Source organism: Cygnus atratus, chromosome 8, assembly GCF_013377495.2.
Source record: "Cygnus atratus isolate AKBS03 ecotype Queensland, Australia chromosome 8, CAtr_DNAZoo_HiC_assembly, whole genome shotgun sequence".
Classification (NCBI taxonomy): Eukaryota; Metazoa; Chordata; class Aves; order Anseriformes; family Anatidae; genus Cygnus; species Cygnus atratus.
Window position 1 is genome coordinate 26,651,639 of NC_066369.1, and position 16,997 is coordinate 26,668,635.

Sequence of the window (16,997 nt, forward strand, 5' to 3'; positions counted from 1 at the left end):
GCTGGCGCAGGCTGGGGAAGCAGAGAGCTTGCCCAACTGAGCAGAGCGTGCCACTGCTCACCCCTGCTCCTCCACCCACTGCACGATGCCATCTGCTGGGTTCTGTGTTCTGGTATTTGTCTTTGTTCTGATTTTAATTTTTCTGTCTGATGTTCCTCTTCCAGTGCAGGATGTTTCCCAGCACTGAGCTCCAGACCAGCTGTTGCTCTGCCTCTCGATGGCTGTCCCCTCCTACAGTGGCCAATACTTAAACCAGAATCAAACTGAAGCAGCAGGTAGGTTTTCACTCTAAAATATGGAAACCTCCTCAGTGATTCTTTGCAGATCTCATTTCTTGTGTGTTTTACTGTATGTGTAGTTTGCGAACCACAAATCATATGGAAACACACAGCATGTTTAATTTAGAGATATTCTCAGAGCTTCTTTGCCACAGACAGGACTTGCTCAAATGAGTAAAAAAATATATTTAATTCTGCAAAGCTTAGTGGGCTGTTTTGTTAGACACAGAAACCACCCACAGCAAACACTTAATTAGTGGCTATCTATCAGTTGTTACATTTCTCACTTCCCTTACACTGAGGACACTTGATTTCAGTATTTATCTGATCTACTTGGGATGTACATAATGTGCTGAAGAGGAAGAGAACAATAATGATGCTTAGCACTGAAACAGCACTCACTCCAGTTTGCTGCATAAATATTAACTGATGAATCCTCTCAAGAGCCCCAAGGAATAGATTAATGTTTTTATCTTTCAATTTAGAGAAATAGAAGCAGAGAGGTGAAAGTATGAAAAGGACACAGAGGTGCACAGATGTACTTTTCTAAGCTTTTTATGGCATATGAAATAGGTCTGTAGATGTTTATAAAGTTCTGCTTACAGTTTAGATTTAGATGTAACAGGAATACAAAACCTTGCCTTCTGGCTTTAGCGGGAACTTGACAAATGAGAAGTAGGAACATCCTTAGAATTTAACTGGAAGGTGAGAAAGCTAAGCTATCAGGGAGGATTTTAGTTCTAACACTAGTATTTCAAAAAGCATTAAAGATAGCAGAAACTTGGAGGCAGAATGAATAAAAATCAGTTATCTTGGTTAGGCACTGCTAATAATGAGAAGAAATAATTATCCTGCTCCTCCATGCGCTGTCCTGTTTCAGTATTCTTTGGGTTGCTTCTGTGCCAGGTACGGCTCCCCACACCACAGCCCCTAAAGCTGTGTTTTAAACCCAAACTGTGCTGAGCTGGGTCCCAGCACAGTTTCCCAGCTGGGAGGCCAGTGGGCTCTCACGCATTCAGCACAGGTTTATCCTCACTGCACCTGCCCTGCTGCTGCACCCATTTCCCACCTGGTGTCAATGCAACATTTTGGGTTCTGCCCTGATCGGGGTTCCTGTGTGCCAGGAAATGGAAAGGGTGTTTCAGAGCTGCCAGCCCCCCATGGCTCCCTACAGGTGTGCCCCCAGGCAGACAGCATGTTTCCCCATATGCTTCTGTACCCCAAGCACACTGGGTCACCATCCAGGGGAATCAGCAGGTTGGGAGGGCTGCATTATTCCACCAGGCTGGCACAGATATGCCTAAGTCAGCCCCAGTTACGAGCACACCTTCAGTTCGCTGTCCAGGTTTGCCTTCAGGGTAGATTTCCCCAGCTCATGCATGTTAAAAAGAACTAGTACCGGCAGCAAAACATAAACCAAAGGCCATTCAGTCTGAGGCTTATTCAAGGCTACCAATTCACTGATGCTTTTTGGGCATGCTAGCAGGAATAGAGAGACCTGTTTTTGGACTTCTGGTGGTCACTGGCAGTACTACCACTCTCCCTATAAAAAGCTCTCTGGTATTTCTTTAGTGACATTGAGTATATTTAGTTCCAAAGAGCAGAAATGAATCCCTTCTACGATTAAGAGACCTTATTTTCTGATAGCATTACTATCCTTGAAGAAAAACTGAAATGGATTTTATAGCTCATATTCCTCAAAAGATGCATTTGTCCTTCTGACAAAGGAGCATGTTGTTCTTAAAATCCATTTTAATGGAAAAGCCTCCCACTGCCTACTTCCAAGAGTGGATGTTTTCTGATTACCGCTAATTAAACTCCAGGGCTGATGTGTTCCTATTCAAGGGAGAGTGGGATGAACTCATGTTATGGAAAGAGTGGAAGCAACATTAGTCAGGTTTTGAATCAGATGGGCTTAACTTGACTTCCACTGAGTTTGCAGAGTGTAAGAAAAAATCGATTTTAGATAGAGCATGTTCAGTTGGGTGCAATATTTTTATAGGTATGCTCAGAAGTACAAGTCCCCCTTCCTGGGCATGCTATTTGCCATGGGCGTCCCTGTACTAACACCACACATGGTCCTGGGGAACTTTCAGCAGGCACTGAGGGCAGCCTGTGCCCCTGCTGCTGGGGACTGCCCAGTGCATGCCAAGCGGGAGAAGCTTGGCCTTGCCCAACACACCTGCACGCCCGAAGGAGCTGAGGACGCCTCCTTGCAGTTCTCTGACTGCACACCAGTGTAAGAAGGAGTCTGGTGTGTACTGTCAAAGTTATGAGTTACAAATTTAATTGGCATGTAGGAACTAAAGTTAAAGAGAGATTAAAGAAAATTGTACGTCATCAGCAGTTAGTTACTCTTGGTTTAACAGATTTTCCAGGATTTTCTTCCAAAGTACCACAGGATAACTTGGAGTTGAGGTGCAAATTCTAGTAACCACGCCAGGAGGAAAACAAATTACTTGCAGAGATGTCCCAATAAAGTTTCATTTCAGTAAAATAAACCACAAGAAATCACCAGACAAAGAGGCTGCTAATGATTCACACTGTTTCTTCTGATTATTTATTTATTTATTTTTACAAAGACACCTGCACAAAGCACTGGACTTCAATTGCTAGTCTGATTTCAACTGGTGTTATTCAATTCTTCTGGCAATCAGAGGAACCACGAACCCCATCAATATAACTTGTTTTTCTTAAATCAACAAATGCAAGCATGTACTGGGGCAGTGTGATCAAGCTGACCCTCACTGCATCTTCAACTCACTCTGAACTATTCACAGGGGAGAAAAAAAATTAAAAAAAATCAATCTTTCTCTTCCTTGCTACTCTGTGAGGTACTTTTGGAGAAGGTACCTCCCCAACAGGGTCTGGCAATTGCCTGGGGGTTTCTGGTAAGGGCAGATGGATGGGGCTGATCTCTTGTATGAGCCCATCAGCTTGGAGAGAGAGGCTTAAGGCAGAGACTAAAACATTATAAACCATGGATAGTAGCAAGTATGAAGAACACAGTTGTCTCATCCCTCTGCTTTTCAATGGAGATTGCTCCATTTAATATATACAAATGTGTTGATTTCTTTCTTGAATCAATGACAAAATGTGTCTCTGCAGGGTCTCTTTTCATTAGGCAATGTTTTTTGCTTGAGAGCAGCTGGCGGTCAGAGATGCTTCATAGCAGCACCACTGCACCAGGGAGGCCCAAGGCAAGGGGTTTAGGAGTCACGGAGTCTGACAGTCCTTCCTAGTGTTTGCTGGAGCTACCAAGCTAGTGCTTGGGATTTTAAACTGCAAACTCTGAGATGTGAGGGATGAAGTAATGTGCGGGTAAAGCTGTGCGAGAGGACTTGGCTGGGGTGTAGACACAGGAGATAACAGCGAATGTGGAAAGTGGGCCAAAACTCTTGGGAGCAGGAGGGTTAGCCTTTGCTTTGAGTGCCTGGGAGCTTAGGAAGAGGCAGTTTCTGTTTTTCTCCACATGAATAACAGCTACTGAAGAGTCTGCAAAATTATTTATTTTCATAAATGTGTTTTCTTTAGAATTTGCCAGTTCCCGTGATCGTAGTGTTTAGTGCTTCAGTTCTGTAATTACATGGTCCTCACTGGGTTTCCTCCGATTCCCTTTGTCTGAAACGGGAGGTTATTAGGCTGAAAAACGATAGATTAAGCCATTTGTGCAGAGGACAATGTATTTTTCCTCTTCCATCATATCAAACAAACCCTTTTAGGCACATTTACCAGATTAGGACTGGAACAACAACTCAGGCTGCTTAGTCAGAGCAACAGCTTTGGCCTCTTGGCTGTGCTTCCCAGGGAGGTGACAGAGCAGGGCTGTTGGTGCCAGCAATGGATGCTCTGCCATAGCCTCTTTTCTAGGGAACTGGACCACAGCCATTGGAAAGCATACAGTTTTTATTTAAAAGTGTTTGAAATAAAATCAAGATGCATTGCACTTTATAGCACCTTTCCTAGAACAGAAATTGGGAGCAGTAGGTTTTCACTGTTTGCCTTTCCTCTAATCCCATATTTTTGTCAGCTGGCTGGGATTGCTGATGAAATCTTTTATTGGTATGAAAACAGCAGCATATCACATGGCAGGAAAATCTCTTTTCTTACAAATAAGTAAATAAAACGGTTAATTTCTAGCATGTTATTGTAACAACAGCACCAACAATAAAAATGAAGAGCAGTTACTTTAATGCAGTGAAGAATAAATCTGGGCCAATCCTCACTGCTAGCAAAAGTGGCTACTCGTTTATTCCACTTCTCTTTCATTGCAATGAACCACATTTTTACACTGACCCTTTGCTAGTTATCTCCTCTGATGCTGAGGAATCATATCTTGTCTGCCCTTCCCATCATGCTGAATGAACTGCTGTTTTTCACCTGGTTGTAGACAATACCCCACTGTAATCAACTCTAAATAAATGCTTGAACTGAGTGGGACTTCCCTTAGACTCCTGCCAGAGCCCTGCCAGTGAGTGCTGCTGTTGGAACAGGGCGATTCTTGCTTGGTTGCATATTGTCCTTTTGCTGCATTCCTTCACTGTTCCATGGTGGTTGAGGAAATCATGAGTTTTCTGCTGGGAAGACGAGTGAACACAAGACTGCCTGCAGGGATTTTGAAGCTTCTAGTATAGGTTAGACAGGGCAGGTAGCGGTCATTTATGATAAATACAGATAATTCTGGCTTGGGACAAAGATACAGACTGCATAACCTCAAGGTGCCTTCTAGCTCAATTTACCCAGGCTTCTATATAGCACACACCTTATTAATATGCATATTAGTGTCCCAGTGTGATGTGTTTTAATATCACTCATAATGCAATAAGATTTGATTTTCCCTGGAGAATATTCATGCAAAATTACCTTGTGTCATCAGCAAGAATGCGTATGACTTGTGCATCTAAATACAATGATGTTTTCATGATGGAAAATGGGTCAGCAGTGGTCAATATGCTGAAGAGAAGTGTCTGGTGTAAGTGTGCACTGCTGTGCCTTGAACAAGCCCGTGACATGCTTGGAAGTGTTGCCTCTTGCACAAACCAGGAAGTGCAGAGCCTCAGGTCATGGGCTGACCACAAAGGACCACTGGGAAATAGCAGCCTTTGCAAAACCTCAGAACAGAGAGAGGCTTTGTAGAAATAAAATGGAGAGTTTACTTTGTTTAATAGGAGGATATGAGCTGTTGCAGTCTGGGCTGGTTGCTTAACTCGATAAACTTGGCTCACGAGAACCCCAGCACTTCCATGCTTTGGATTCGAGGCAGTTCTTTGGTTGTGATTTCTAGATGCCAAAGTGGAGGAAAATTATAGCACTTTTTGAACAGCAAGACAATATGGTTTAATCCCTTTGGCCTCTGAAAAAGAGGGGTTTCAGACCTCACATCTTCCCAGCAGCTAATGCAAAGCTTAGCAAACCATGCAGGCTTAGCAAACAAACCTGCTAATCAGCTTCTGTCTATTTTCTTGAACTATGCACGAATGGTGCAAATTCCTGGAGAACAGCTAAACCCTGAATGCAGTTCTCCTACGAATGTCTCCTGTGCTCCGCCTCACCTCTTCATGAGGGCTGCCCCAAGCTGCCTTCTCTGTCCTCTGAGACTTTCTTGCAGGCTTTCAAAGCCAGCAGCCTTGCTTGCATGTGCACTGGGCGCATCCCTAAATTATCAGCTTTGCACCTATTTCCATCTGGTATAGTGACAGCAGGAAAACATGGTAAAAATATAAAAGCAGTATGGGCTTTGTGTGTTGTGACTCTCCCTTTCTCCCAGCATAGGTTAGTGGTGTCAATATTTGGTTTTGCTGTGCCACAGAGTTTAGTGATTGTGTATTAACCCCAAGTCCTTACCAGGTTCCCAGCTATCTAATGTACAACTCTTTGCCAACTTGCCGTGTTTACTGCCTCGTTTTCTCAACTTTTGTCTGAAACCCAATGCTTTCTGTTCATCTGCTGGACCTGTATTCTTGCTTCCTCGTCTGCTCTTTCATTAGGCTGGTCTCCAGTTTCCATAGAGACTGCAAGCCTCACCTTGCCCTCTGAATTAGTGTCCCTTTGTTGCATTTCATGACTGTAGAAGGACATTAGTTTGCTCCAGGCACTTAACTAGAGAAAAAGATGTAATTGATTCCCTCAGTGTAACAGTAATTTAAATGAGAGCAGAATCAGACTATGGAGGGACTACAGAGAGCAGGTTATTGTGCAAAGGTTACTGCGCAGAGGCTTTAATGAAACGGAGGTTCATGGAGCACTTGATGGCAAACGAACGCAGAGCGTTGAGGTCTCAAGAGGAGACAGGACCATTCTCATTCCTCTAATGCAAAAGCAACAATGTCCTTAATACAGAAAGCAAAGATTAAGAGACACTGACTATAGGTCCTGGGCATTAGCTGTGTCTGCTGTGACCTGTCCCTCCTGTTCGCAGGGCTGTGCATGTTATACCTCCTGATGTACTGCTGCTGGTGATGCATGTGGCTAAAATGAAATACATCTGATTGGAGTTGATGGTAGCATGTGGTCTCATGTGCAGAAGGGCAGAGAAACCCAAACCTCAGCTCTTCTCTGGCAAGCACAAAGAGAGGGACCTACTGGAGCAGCATGCAGAAGGGACGAGGTGTGGGGATGAAGGCAGGCATGGATCTACCTGGCAGCAGGGCAAAAGAAGCCAAGTCGATGAAGCGGTATCCCCTGGAGCTGCTGCCTGCCAGAAACATTTCCAGTTGCGCCCCTCTGTTCCTGCAGAAATGAAAGAAAGAGAAATGTTTTCATCCTATTAGCTCTTGAGTGCCCAAATGCCAACTATTAGAGGCCAGCACTGGTAGCCAAGGGAACAGTCCTCCCACAGGAAAATAAGAAAAATACAGCTGAACAACATGGAGAGAGGGCAGCACATAAAAGGCTTGCCAGATCATGAGAACGTTTGGGTTTTGTTGTGGGGTTAGTGTCCTTTTTATTTATTTATTTATTTTTAATGTAGATGGATAGCTCTACTCTTATCCGTTCTGAGCGCTTAGGCCACCTGTAAGCTAAAGTGCTGGGGCACTCTTCAGCCTTTAATGGGTTTGGGAGAGCTTCAAACAGCTACTGCAATCCCATCAAATAAATGCACAGCTGTGCCTAAATGAAAAAACTTACTTGGTTTCTCACATCTAACTTGTCTGTGCACCTATGCACCGATTCAGCCATGTCTACAGACAGAAGGTGAAGATGTCTGTGATGAAAAGCCACGTTTCTGTCCCAGCCCTCACTTCTGCCAGGCAGAGGTCTGAACTCTGTGCAGGGCCTTGTTCAGTAAGTGGAGTGGCACATTAACAGCAGTATGCTGGTGCTATCGGGGAATATTCCTATTGGGAATTTCACCCCCTACAGATTATAGAGGATGATTATAGAATTAACAGATGAGATCTTGAAGTTGTGAGTGAGTTCAGAAACTCTGCAGGTATTTGAGAACAAGTTTGATCTGACGGGCTTATATTCCAGGAAAGACCTGAATATGCTGTGACTTGGATCTGATTCCTTTGCTAAACTGGCAAAATAGATTTTTGGATTGCGACGATTTACTTTAGAAACACACCTACCTTGGAGCAAGCTCTGGAAATTATCACCTGTTTTACTCCAAACAAGGCAGTGTAGTATCTATACATAGTCATAGAAAGATTTCTGTTGCACGTAGGGTTACCGTAGCTCTTGCTGCACTCTAGAGACATTAGGGGAGAAAGCGGTTTGATCTGATGCTTCCCTGGGATCAGGAGATGCTTCAAGAGCCAAATTTAATTACTTGTCCTTTTTTCTTTAACATATTGAGCAATGAGAAGAAATAGAATTCATTTTGAATTATTCATGTGTTGTTTAAGGACAAGTGCATGTTGTTTAAGGACATGTAAGTTCTAACTAGAAATAATTCCTTGGCTATGCAATTTATTCTGGTTCGTTTTTGCTGTGAGACCCTCTTCTTTTCTGCCTTTAGTATATTTTTCTGCCTTTTTAGTATATTGATACTGTTTTTCTTCAACAGCTCTAATATGAACCAGCTTCTTGGAGTGTTTAGGCCAAGACAAGCTACACTCCAGCAAGTCCTTTTAAACACCTCATAGGTCCCAGCTGAGAGAAAATGATGCTTGATGTGCTGGAGAAAGTGTGCAGAGTCCCTTGGCTTTAACCACATTCATAGGCTAGGCAGTATCGCACAAGGCAATTTCCAACAAGAAACAGCATTTGTTTGTCACTTATTAGTTCAAGCCTCCAAGCACAGAAAGTATTTAATCAATTCTTCTCCAGACAGTCATCTGATCAATTTGCAGTGTCATGACAAAAGCAGAGGAGAAATGTCCTATATCCCAGATTGCACACGGACCGCTCTGAAAGAAATGTTTCCAGAGCTGTTAGTATTAAGGTTCAGTACAATTAGATTTCAAGGTTGCATCTGTTTCCCAGTCGCACAGTATCTGATTCAGCCTAGTGAACAAGAATTGAATAAAAAACCTTTGTTCTTTCATTCTTAAACATCAAAAGATGTTACTTTTTCTGTCCCTTTGTGTCCCCAGGCAATGTTAATGCCTTTCAAGAGCACTAAACGAAGCGGGAGGCACCTGGAATTTTCTGCTCTTCAGCAGTGCTAGCAGTAAGCTCCTGAGCACCGGGTGTCTTCACTTACCTCTATATGCCATTTTCCCAGCTCGTGTGTGCGATGCTGTCATTGTGCAAAGGCTTCACCTTTGGCTCTCCAGAAGGCGACATTTTCACTGGTGCTTCTAAAATGTAAAACTTTTCCACATAGGCTCAAAGTTCTCACACAGTGTTGCAACGTATCTGCTTGTGGGATGACAGCAAGTATTCTGGGCTCAGTATTATAAAATGTTGAGGCAAAATATTCGTTGAAATCAAGCGGAGATTATTTATTTATTCAAGTCACGGATCAAAACCTTTGCTTGAAAATGTTCCCCAAAGAATGGCAAAAATAGTATGGCAAAATATAATGGCAAAATAGTATACATAAAATGTTTCTAGAAATATGCTATAGGGTAAGTATAGCCTTAAGTGGGAGCTTGTAACTGCACAATGTTTAAGGCAAAATCACCCTGCGTTTGAAAGGCTTGAATGCTTTTCGTTCTTAGGGAGAGATCTCTAGAGACACATACAGGTGTATGTAGGGAAACATAAGGAAATACCTTCTGGCTATAGGTCCCTGTTACAACTAACTTCACTATATCTCAGCTTACCTTTAAAGATACTATACATTTCCTTTATACCAATTGCAGAACAAATAAGCAAAACAATGCCATAGAGAAAAGGCAGACAACTTCCCTGAAGATAACACAGCCACAAAAGGCTGCTTGCAGTGTCACAGCTTATCTCTTTTGAGCCATTATTAATAACAAACACTTGTGCTGAGGTGGTTATTGCATCTTTCTGGAATAATATTCCACAAATATTATCAGAATAACACTCAAAGGCAAGTTTCCTATCTTAGTGTTTCTTGGCTTGTGAAGAATTGACAGGTCCTTGCCATGCTAAACATTGTTTGGAGAATTATCAGTTTGGGCCGTCTCTGATACTGCGTGACCTTAAGTAAGTCAATAACCATTCAGTGCTTGTTCTCCTTTCACATACTATAGACATAATACAGATTTCCTTCTCGGGAGTTTGCAAAAATGGTTGTTGTAGAACAATTAGCATTTCTTGGGCAGGAAGCTCTATAGGAACATGGAGTGCTTCCAGCCACAGGACATCTGGAAGGAAATCAGCTTGCTCCTTTTCAGTGCATTTCCTGAGACAACGAAATGTTCAGAGCAAGCCATCAAATGTCAAAAGAGGGTTGTCAGAATAAGGATGTTTTTACATAAGTTGGGGTAGCCTCATCTTCAAATTAGGAAATTACATCACGGCCAAACAATTAACATTTTTCTTCTACGGCTTTCTCATCCCAGCCTTGTATGTAATGGCTCTGTGAGCTGAGAAGCAATTCTGTGTTTCTTGTGATTCGTGAAATGCACTGGAATGCTTTGGGTGACAACTGCCGTATAAACATGGGGGGGCTCATCTTTTTTCTTTCTTCTGTTTTACTAGAAGCCTCTCAGTTGCTAAGAAAAACTCTCCAGGGTGTATTTAAAGCACCGTATTTCAGTTTTGCATTGACAGAATGAGATCTTAGAGAGAACTCCCACCACACACATGATTTGAGTGGATGTGTGCATTACCATTATGCTGTTCACAAATCCCCATCTGTAATTGGCACACTAAAGTGGCCTTAATTTTGTAATTCCACATCACACAAATTTCTTACTAGTTGATCTAGGGGAAAAAAACGATTACAAATAAGACTATATTACAAAACCAATTACCAAATTACAAAGAAGGCTGTAAAACAAAGTTTGTATGTAAGAAGTATAAAATATCATATTTGGAACTTTTATACCGCTGGTAATTGTAACTAGTGTTAGAGTAGAAGGCAATAACAACAAACTAGGAATACACGATTTAGTCGTAAATTAGTATAATTAGTGGTTATTGTGTTTGCTTCAAGAGTGGATACTGAAAATGAAAGCACTGGGACGCTACAGATATGGAATAAGAAATGAGATATAAAAAAATTGGCACAGAATTAGATCATTAAAGTCTTAAGAGTCTTGCAGAAATCTGTCTTATGCAGATTCTGGGCCATACTGTTGATACAGTGTCTGGAAAATCAGAGCATGATACTAGTGTTTGACAGAGATATGTACCAGGGACTTCGCACAATCCTGAATCTCGGACTGCGGGTCTCTGGATCAGGGGTGTAATTATGGACATGTACAAATGGCCTAACCCGGACTTGAAATGAATCCCTGGATGTTAGTTCAGCACAAATTATTGCAGTAGTAAAATGACTGGATATCTTGCTTATTTTCTGTTCTGTTTCTTGCTATGCCCTGACCCCTTTTCCTCCCTCTGCCTTCTTTCTGCAACCTTGAAAAAGCCCAGCCCTGAGCAAAACTGTCTCAGCTTGAGGTCTAATGAATGAAATGCTGAAAAGCACAAGGGAAGGAGGAATTCTTCCTCCTCCATCTACCAAAGGAGGAGAGAAGTTACCTGGGTGAGTTCTTCTCTCTCCCTCTCATGATAATGAAAAATTGCCAAGAGTGAATTTCTTTCCACATTGCACAAAAAGTTCGTACTGTATCAAGAATACAGTATTTTTTTGCTTTCTCGGTGGGGTGATTAACATGCGAAGTCTCCCAGACCATCCATCTGGGTGGGCGTGTACAGCTCTAAGAAGGCCCTACGCTACCTTCACACATACGCTGCAGAAAGAAGTTGTTACTCACAGCTGAATAAAGGTTAGCAAGCTGCAAAACTGCTTTTATTACAATATAACGCAGAAACAACCACCAGAACAAGTCTTTTTCTGTTACCACGAGGTCATGCAGCTTCTTCACCTGGCAGCCTCTTTTGTCCAGAATGAATCCAAATGACAGGACACAACATGATGTGGTGCCAGCGTTTTTCACATCTCAGTACAGAAACAGCACTCCATTAGCGATCTTTTCACAGCTGCAGGAGGCATCCTGCAGTGAATGCTTTCATGATTTAAAGCCATGTATTCATAAGTGTATTTAATTAATTAGAGTTAGTCACCATTCCTTTTCAAGTATATTGCTGCTTTTTTAAAGGAAGTTGGCTGTATGCTTACATCAATACAAACAAATGAAAGAGAAAACAGACAGTGGTTTAGGAGCTGTGAAGCTCATTTAAACCGATCCACTTTGAAAATAATCCACCAATCCTACAGAGATCAACAGGTCTTCCATATTTCCAGGTATGCTATTATAATCATGTGTCTATCACACTTTCTTTATGACGTCAGAGGCATAGGAGGAACAATTTTCTTCCCAAGAGGACATAAAATTTAACCTTTGTAATGTCAGGAAGCCGTTACAAAAGGAAAAAAAAAAGAAAAGGCAGGAAGATACTGGCTTTTTGATAATACCCTCATAATATCAGAGCAAGATGGTTATAAACCAAGATTTGCAGTACAATTTTCACCTCATAACAAATTTAGATTATGTCTCCTGAACACTGTTGAGAATAGATTGCTGGGAACCTCATTAACTACATATAATTTATAACATGCCAAATGCAGCAGGCTGATCAGTTTTGATGTTTCATCGTTCTGGAGTCCTAAGAGACTCTCGAGTCTAATAGGAGCGGACCTTACGTACCTAATGCGTCTGTTAAAGCATCATCAGCATCTGTGTAAAAAAGATACAGCCATGTCCCATGCAGGCAGCAAACTGTTTTTGATGATGTTTTAGTGTAACAGAAGAGTAATCCTTAATTTGGGATTGCTTTTTAACTAGCGGTACAAAATTGAATTATACTTCATAAACTTATCTGTGCTAACACATTTGATGCCTTTTACATGAAGTTCATTTCATAATATTTAAAGTCTCTAAGTTTCTGTGAGTTTTCAAGTGCTATGAAAAAAAAATCCCTTCAACATGCACTTTATATGTGGCTTTAATTATCTGCAATGTGTGTCACTTTTATTCAGGACGTTCCCAGGTGCCTGCTCGCTGTGCTGTCTGGAAGTTCCCAGGGGGATCACTGCCAATCGTTAGTCCTCTTGGAAGAAAGCCTGTACCAGCGTGGCAGGTTCTTTTGGACTGAGGATCTGAACAAGCTGCTCGGAAGCAGTGAGCATTATGAACTCCAAAGAAAGATCAGGGCTTAAAATTTCATCCTATTCCCCAATGCCTGGAGCCACCTGTAATTGCTTACTCTTGTACACCCAACTCCGAACTATTTTTTTACTAGACTGCCACGCTCTTACTGCACAGGTAACATTTACTTACCTTTCCCAAGTGTTCCTCTAAAACAGCTCTGCTTTCTTGAAATGCTATAAAATGGTAACTGCCTTAACAGGAAAATTAATCTCACTTTTGTCACCACTAATTTTTTTGCAGGCTGCTGAAAACAGAGTCATAGGCCTTACACTTAAGGTATGCAAGAATGTTTGCCACATACTGCCATCTGTCGTTCCGGTGTACCAATTTTACCACTATGCCTCTATAGATTTATTCAAGCAGTAAGCATATAGAGCATTCACATTGTAAATCAGCAGTACTTCTACAGCAAAACGTACACACGTGTATCACAAGCTTTACATGTACGCATACACACCAAAATCATACAAGATGGTGATTGCATTAATATATTTACATATACTGCCCTACATATTTAGACTGCTGTGTCAGAAGGTGTATAATTATGGTTTGTATATACATAATCTATGTGATCATGTTTAATTGGAGTCCAGCATCTAACCAGTTGGCACCTTGTTTCCTGAACCTATCAGAAAAAAAGTAGAACATAATGTTTCAAAAGCTGGCTGGAAACTAAAACAATTATTGTGTAATTGAGCAGGGGGGTTATCGCTGTGGAATGGAGAACGATCCTAAAGCAGCCAGGCACACGTGGAAGTCAGATATACACTGACTAACTGGTTCACAAGATGCTGAAAACAACATTCAGGTTTTTAAAACCCATGTGCGTGTCTTATCTGAAAGGGAATCTCCTGCCTTGGATACTTACCTGTAATTCAGTATATCTGGGTCAATTCCCAGTTCTTTTACTTTTTTCTTCCACAGTCTGAAGCAGCTCTCTTTAAACTCAGCCCCTTCAGCTCATCTGCCCAACAAAGTTAATTAATTTCCTTTCACTCCTGCTTCTTCTTCCTGTCCATTTCTTTACAAGAGCTATAGGCAGAGATGTCTTTATGTACACACTGCCATATAGACTCATTTCTGTTTTGGACTTGCCATCATCTGGACATGACCAAAATGTTTCTAGCTCTAAACTAGCCAGGAAAAGCTTCAAACTCTATAGACCTAAGGCAGAATTCACTCTAAACCTGGAATCGCTGCAGACAGCAACAGGCACTGTCCAGGATAACAGGAAGCCTGGATGAACCTCTCACAAAGCAATTAGCATGCTTTTAAAGAGAAAGTGGTGAGACTTAAGCAGTATGTGAAAGCAGCTCAAGATGTGTGCTTGGTCCAGCCAGTGGTTAGATAGCTCAGAAAATCTGTGAGAACCACAAGAGCCTCTGAAGGGCATAAACCTTTACACAGCAGCAGTCAATTCAGCCTGAGGTGAGCACAGAATTACGGTTGTTGGTTATAAACGTTTGCATTGGAAAAAACAAGCGGATGTTATGGACTAGCTTTTCAGATCTCACTCTGCATGATTGTTCTTTGTTTTGTCTGATGCTGTAATGCACTGAAGCTTACTTCCACCTGTCACCATGGATTTTTATATCCAAAATGCACAATATATTCTTACAGAATAGAGACTATATTCCTATATTCTATACAGACTACAGAAAATAGAGACCATATTCCTCACTTTCCTGTAACTCTAAGAAGCGCTTTATCTTCACCGTACTTCTGTTGAAACAGCAAGACTGAAAGTTGAGGCAAAGCACAGCTCCCCTTTTTCACCAGGGGTCACTGGCTGTGCACTCCCAGCTCTCAACCACAAATGTTACCTTCAGAGAATAAACCTACTTAAGTTTCTCAAGCCAACCCTGTGGTACAAAGCAGCCTTAGAGCAGACCAGTGTGTTTGTGTGAGTGTGTTAGAGCTGGTACTAGCACAAGCCTCAATACTGAAGCAGCAAATGGGGGGAGAGCCTACCATGCTTGAAACCATGAGGACAAACTTCCAAAAGGCCAGAAGATTTTTTCTTCCTTAAAGAAGAGAGGAATCTAAACAATACACTTAAGAACATACGTATTTAAAAAAGCAGAAAGGCACAGAGTTAGTCACATTTATTGCATCCAGAAAAATATAAACTTATTTGCATATGCAAATACTTACAGGACATTTATTGAGTGAAAACCATATGCTCATATGATTTAAATAACAAATTAACTTGCCATTTAAAACTGCATTCTTGGTAACTGCGACTGACAGTTTTACTCCCCAAATGTTAAAGAACTTGAAGCTTCTTTCTGTTCTTTATGCAACTGTTTTGCTCTGTTTTTCAAATCCTCTGCCTTGGCATCATTCTTCTCAATGCCATCTCCCAGTTTGTACATTCGGCTGGCATTGGCACAGGCCCATATGTGACCCAGCTCACACCCTTTCAGTGAGTACTTCAAAGCACGGCTCATGTCCTTAGGGATCCCAGGCGCTCCTTGGAGATATATTACACTGAGGTTGAAGCAGCTAGGAGCAAAATTGCCATCACAGGCCTTTGTGTAATAGTCTCTAGCAACAACTGGGTCAGGTTTATCATCATTCACCCTCCCATCATGGGCCAACAGCCCAACATTATGACAGGCATTTACTGACTTCTTCCCACCTTTCTCACATGACTTCAAAAAGGAGTTGTAGGCAGCTTTCAAATCGGGGTCGAGTCCACCTGTCAGCCAAGAAACCAAGATTACTGTAAGGACAACTTGAAACAGATGAGAGCGCTCTGCTTTGCAGCATGCTTCCCAGTGCTCTCTGGGAAAGACAGCAGCCCTCACTTGAGATACAACAGTCAAAATTTAGGACTTCAGAAACACTATTGCTCTCTCAGTTCCAAAGACTTGGCTAGTCTTCAAGTTCGGAAACCCTCATCCAATTCTCAGTAATCACAATAGTTTATGCAGACAAAACTCTTTTCACCAGCACATATAAAGATTCCCAAACAACTTACACTAGGCAAAGTATTTTTTTGCCAGTATACCTGTACAAGTGCTGAGATTGTTAACTAGTTTCAAACTACAGTACAAATATCATATTCCTCACTGGTACTGTTATTTAAAAGATGACCCAGTAGTTTAACTGCATGCAATGACACCGCAATGTCAAGTGGATGCAGGGCCTAATTATGTGCCTGTAAGCAGAGCTACCAGCTTTAAATCTATTTCTGCCTTACTTTCTGTAAGAAAGAACAGACAAGCATAAATCAAAATTTTGGTAACAGCGACATTCAGTGGTGGATATACTTACCACTTATATGCATAATTGTAAAGAAATGATATATGTAGCAGCCTAAAATTTATTAGGAAGCAGTTTAAGGTTTTCCCTCCTTCCCCAGCTTTTATGATATGGCCATAAAAGGGGCAGGGCATGCAGGTGTTCGGCAGTATGGGATTAAAGGAAAAAAAAAAGGGGGGGGAATAAAACCGTGATTCCGAGTGCAGGAGGGCCCCGGTGCACCGACCCCCGCGGCACCTGAGGGCGCTGAGGGGACAAACGGGAGGACCCGGCCGGGCCCGGAGAAAGGAAGGCAGCGAGACCAGCAGCCGGCCCTCGGCTGTGCTCACCTTTGCCGATGGCCTGGTAGGCCCCCAGCTTGTAGCAGCTCTCGCCGTGCCCGTGAGCCTCGCAGTTGTCGCGCAGCACCCGCGCCGCCGCCTGGAAGTCCTTCCTCACGGCGTCCAGGTAGTCGGCGAGCCGCTGGCAGCCTGCAAGGCACCGCCGGTCAGCGGGCAGCCGCCGGGCCCCGCGGCCCGGGGTCGCCCTGGAGCCGCTTACCCTCCGGGTCCTTCTCCTTGAAGCACTGGTAGCTGTACTCGACGTGCAGGTTAGCCAGGTACTCCCTCACCTCCTCCTCGTCCTCGAAGTTGATGAGGCCGGCCATGCCGCCGCGCTGACGGGGCCGCCCCCCAGGCGCCTCCTCTTCCTCCTTCTCCTCCTCCTCTTCCTCCTCGTTCTCCTCCTCCTCCTCCCAGCCCCGGTACCCGCTGAGCCG

At 42.7% G+C, this 16,997-nt stretch overlaps 1 protein-coding gene across 1 annotated transcript; it reads right to left on the bottom strand.

The window, feature by feature from the left end:
- Nucleotides 1-15,063: 15,063 nt before the first annotated feature.
- LOC118243364 (cytochrome c oxidase assembly factor 7) lies at nt 15,064-16,950 on the bottom strand. The gene is made up of 3 exons (XM_035537360.2): nt 16,781-16,950; nt 16,570-16,710; nt 15,064-15,674 (listed from the first exon to the last, which is right to left on the bottom strand). The coding sequence occupies exons 1-3, from the start codon at nt 16,884-16,886 to the stop codon at nt 15,226-15,228; spliced, it is 696 nt and encodes a 231-aa protein (XP_035393253.1). The 5' UTR covers nt 16,887-16,950; the 3' UTR covers nt 15,064-15,225.
- Between the last annotated feature and the right edge of the window lie 47 nt (nt 16,951-16,997).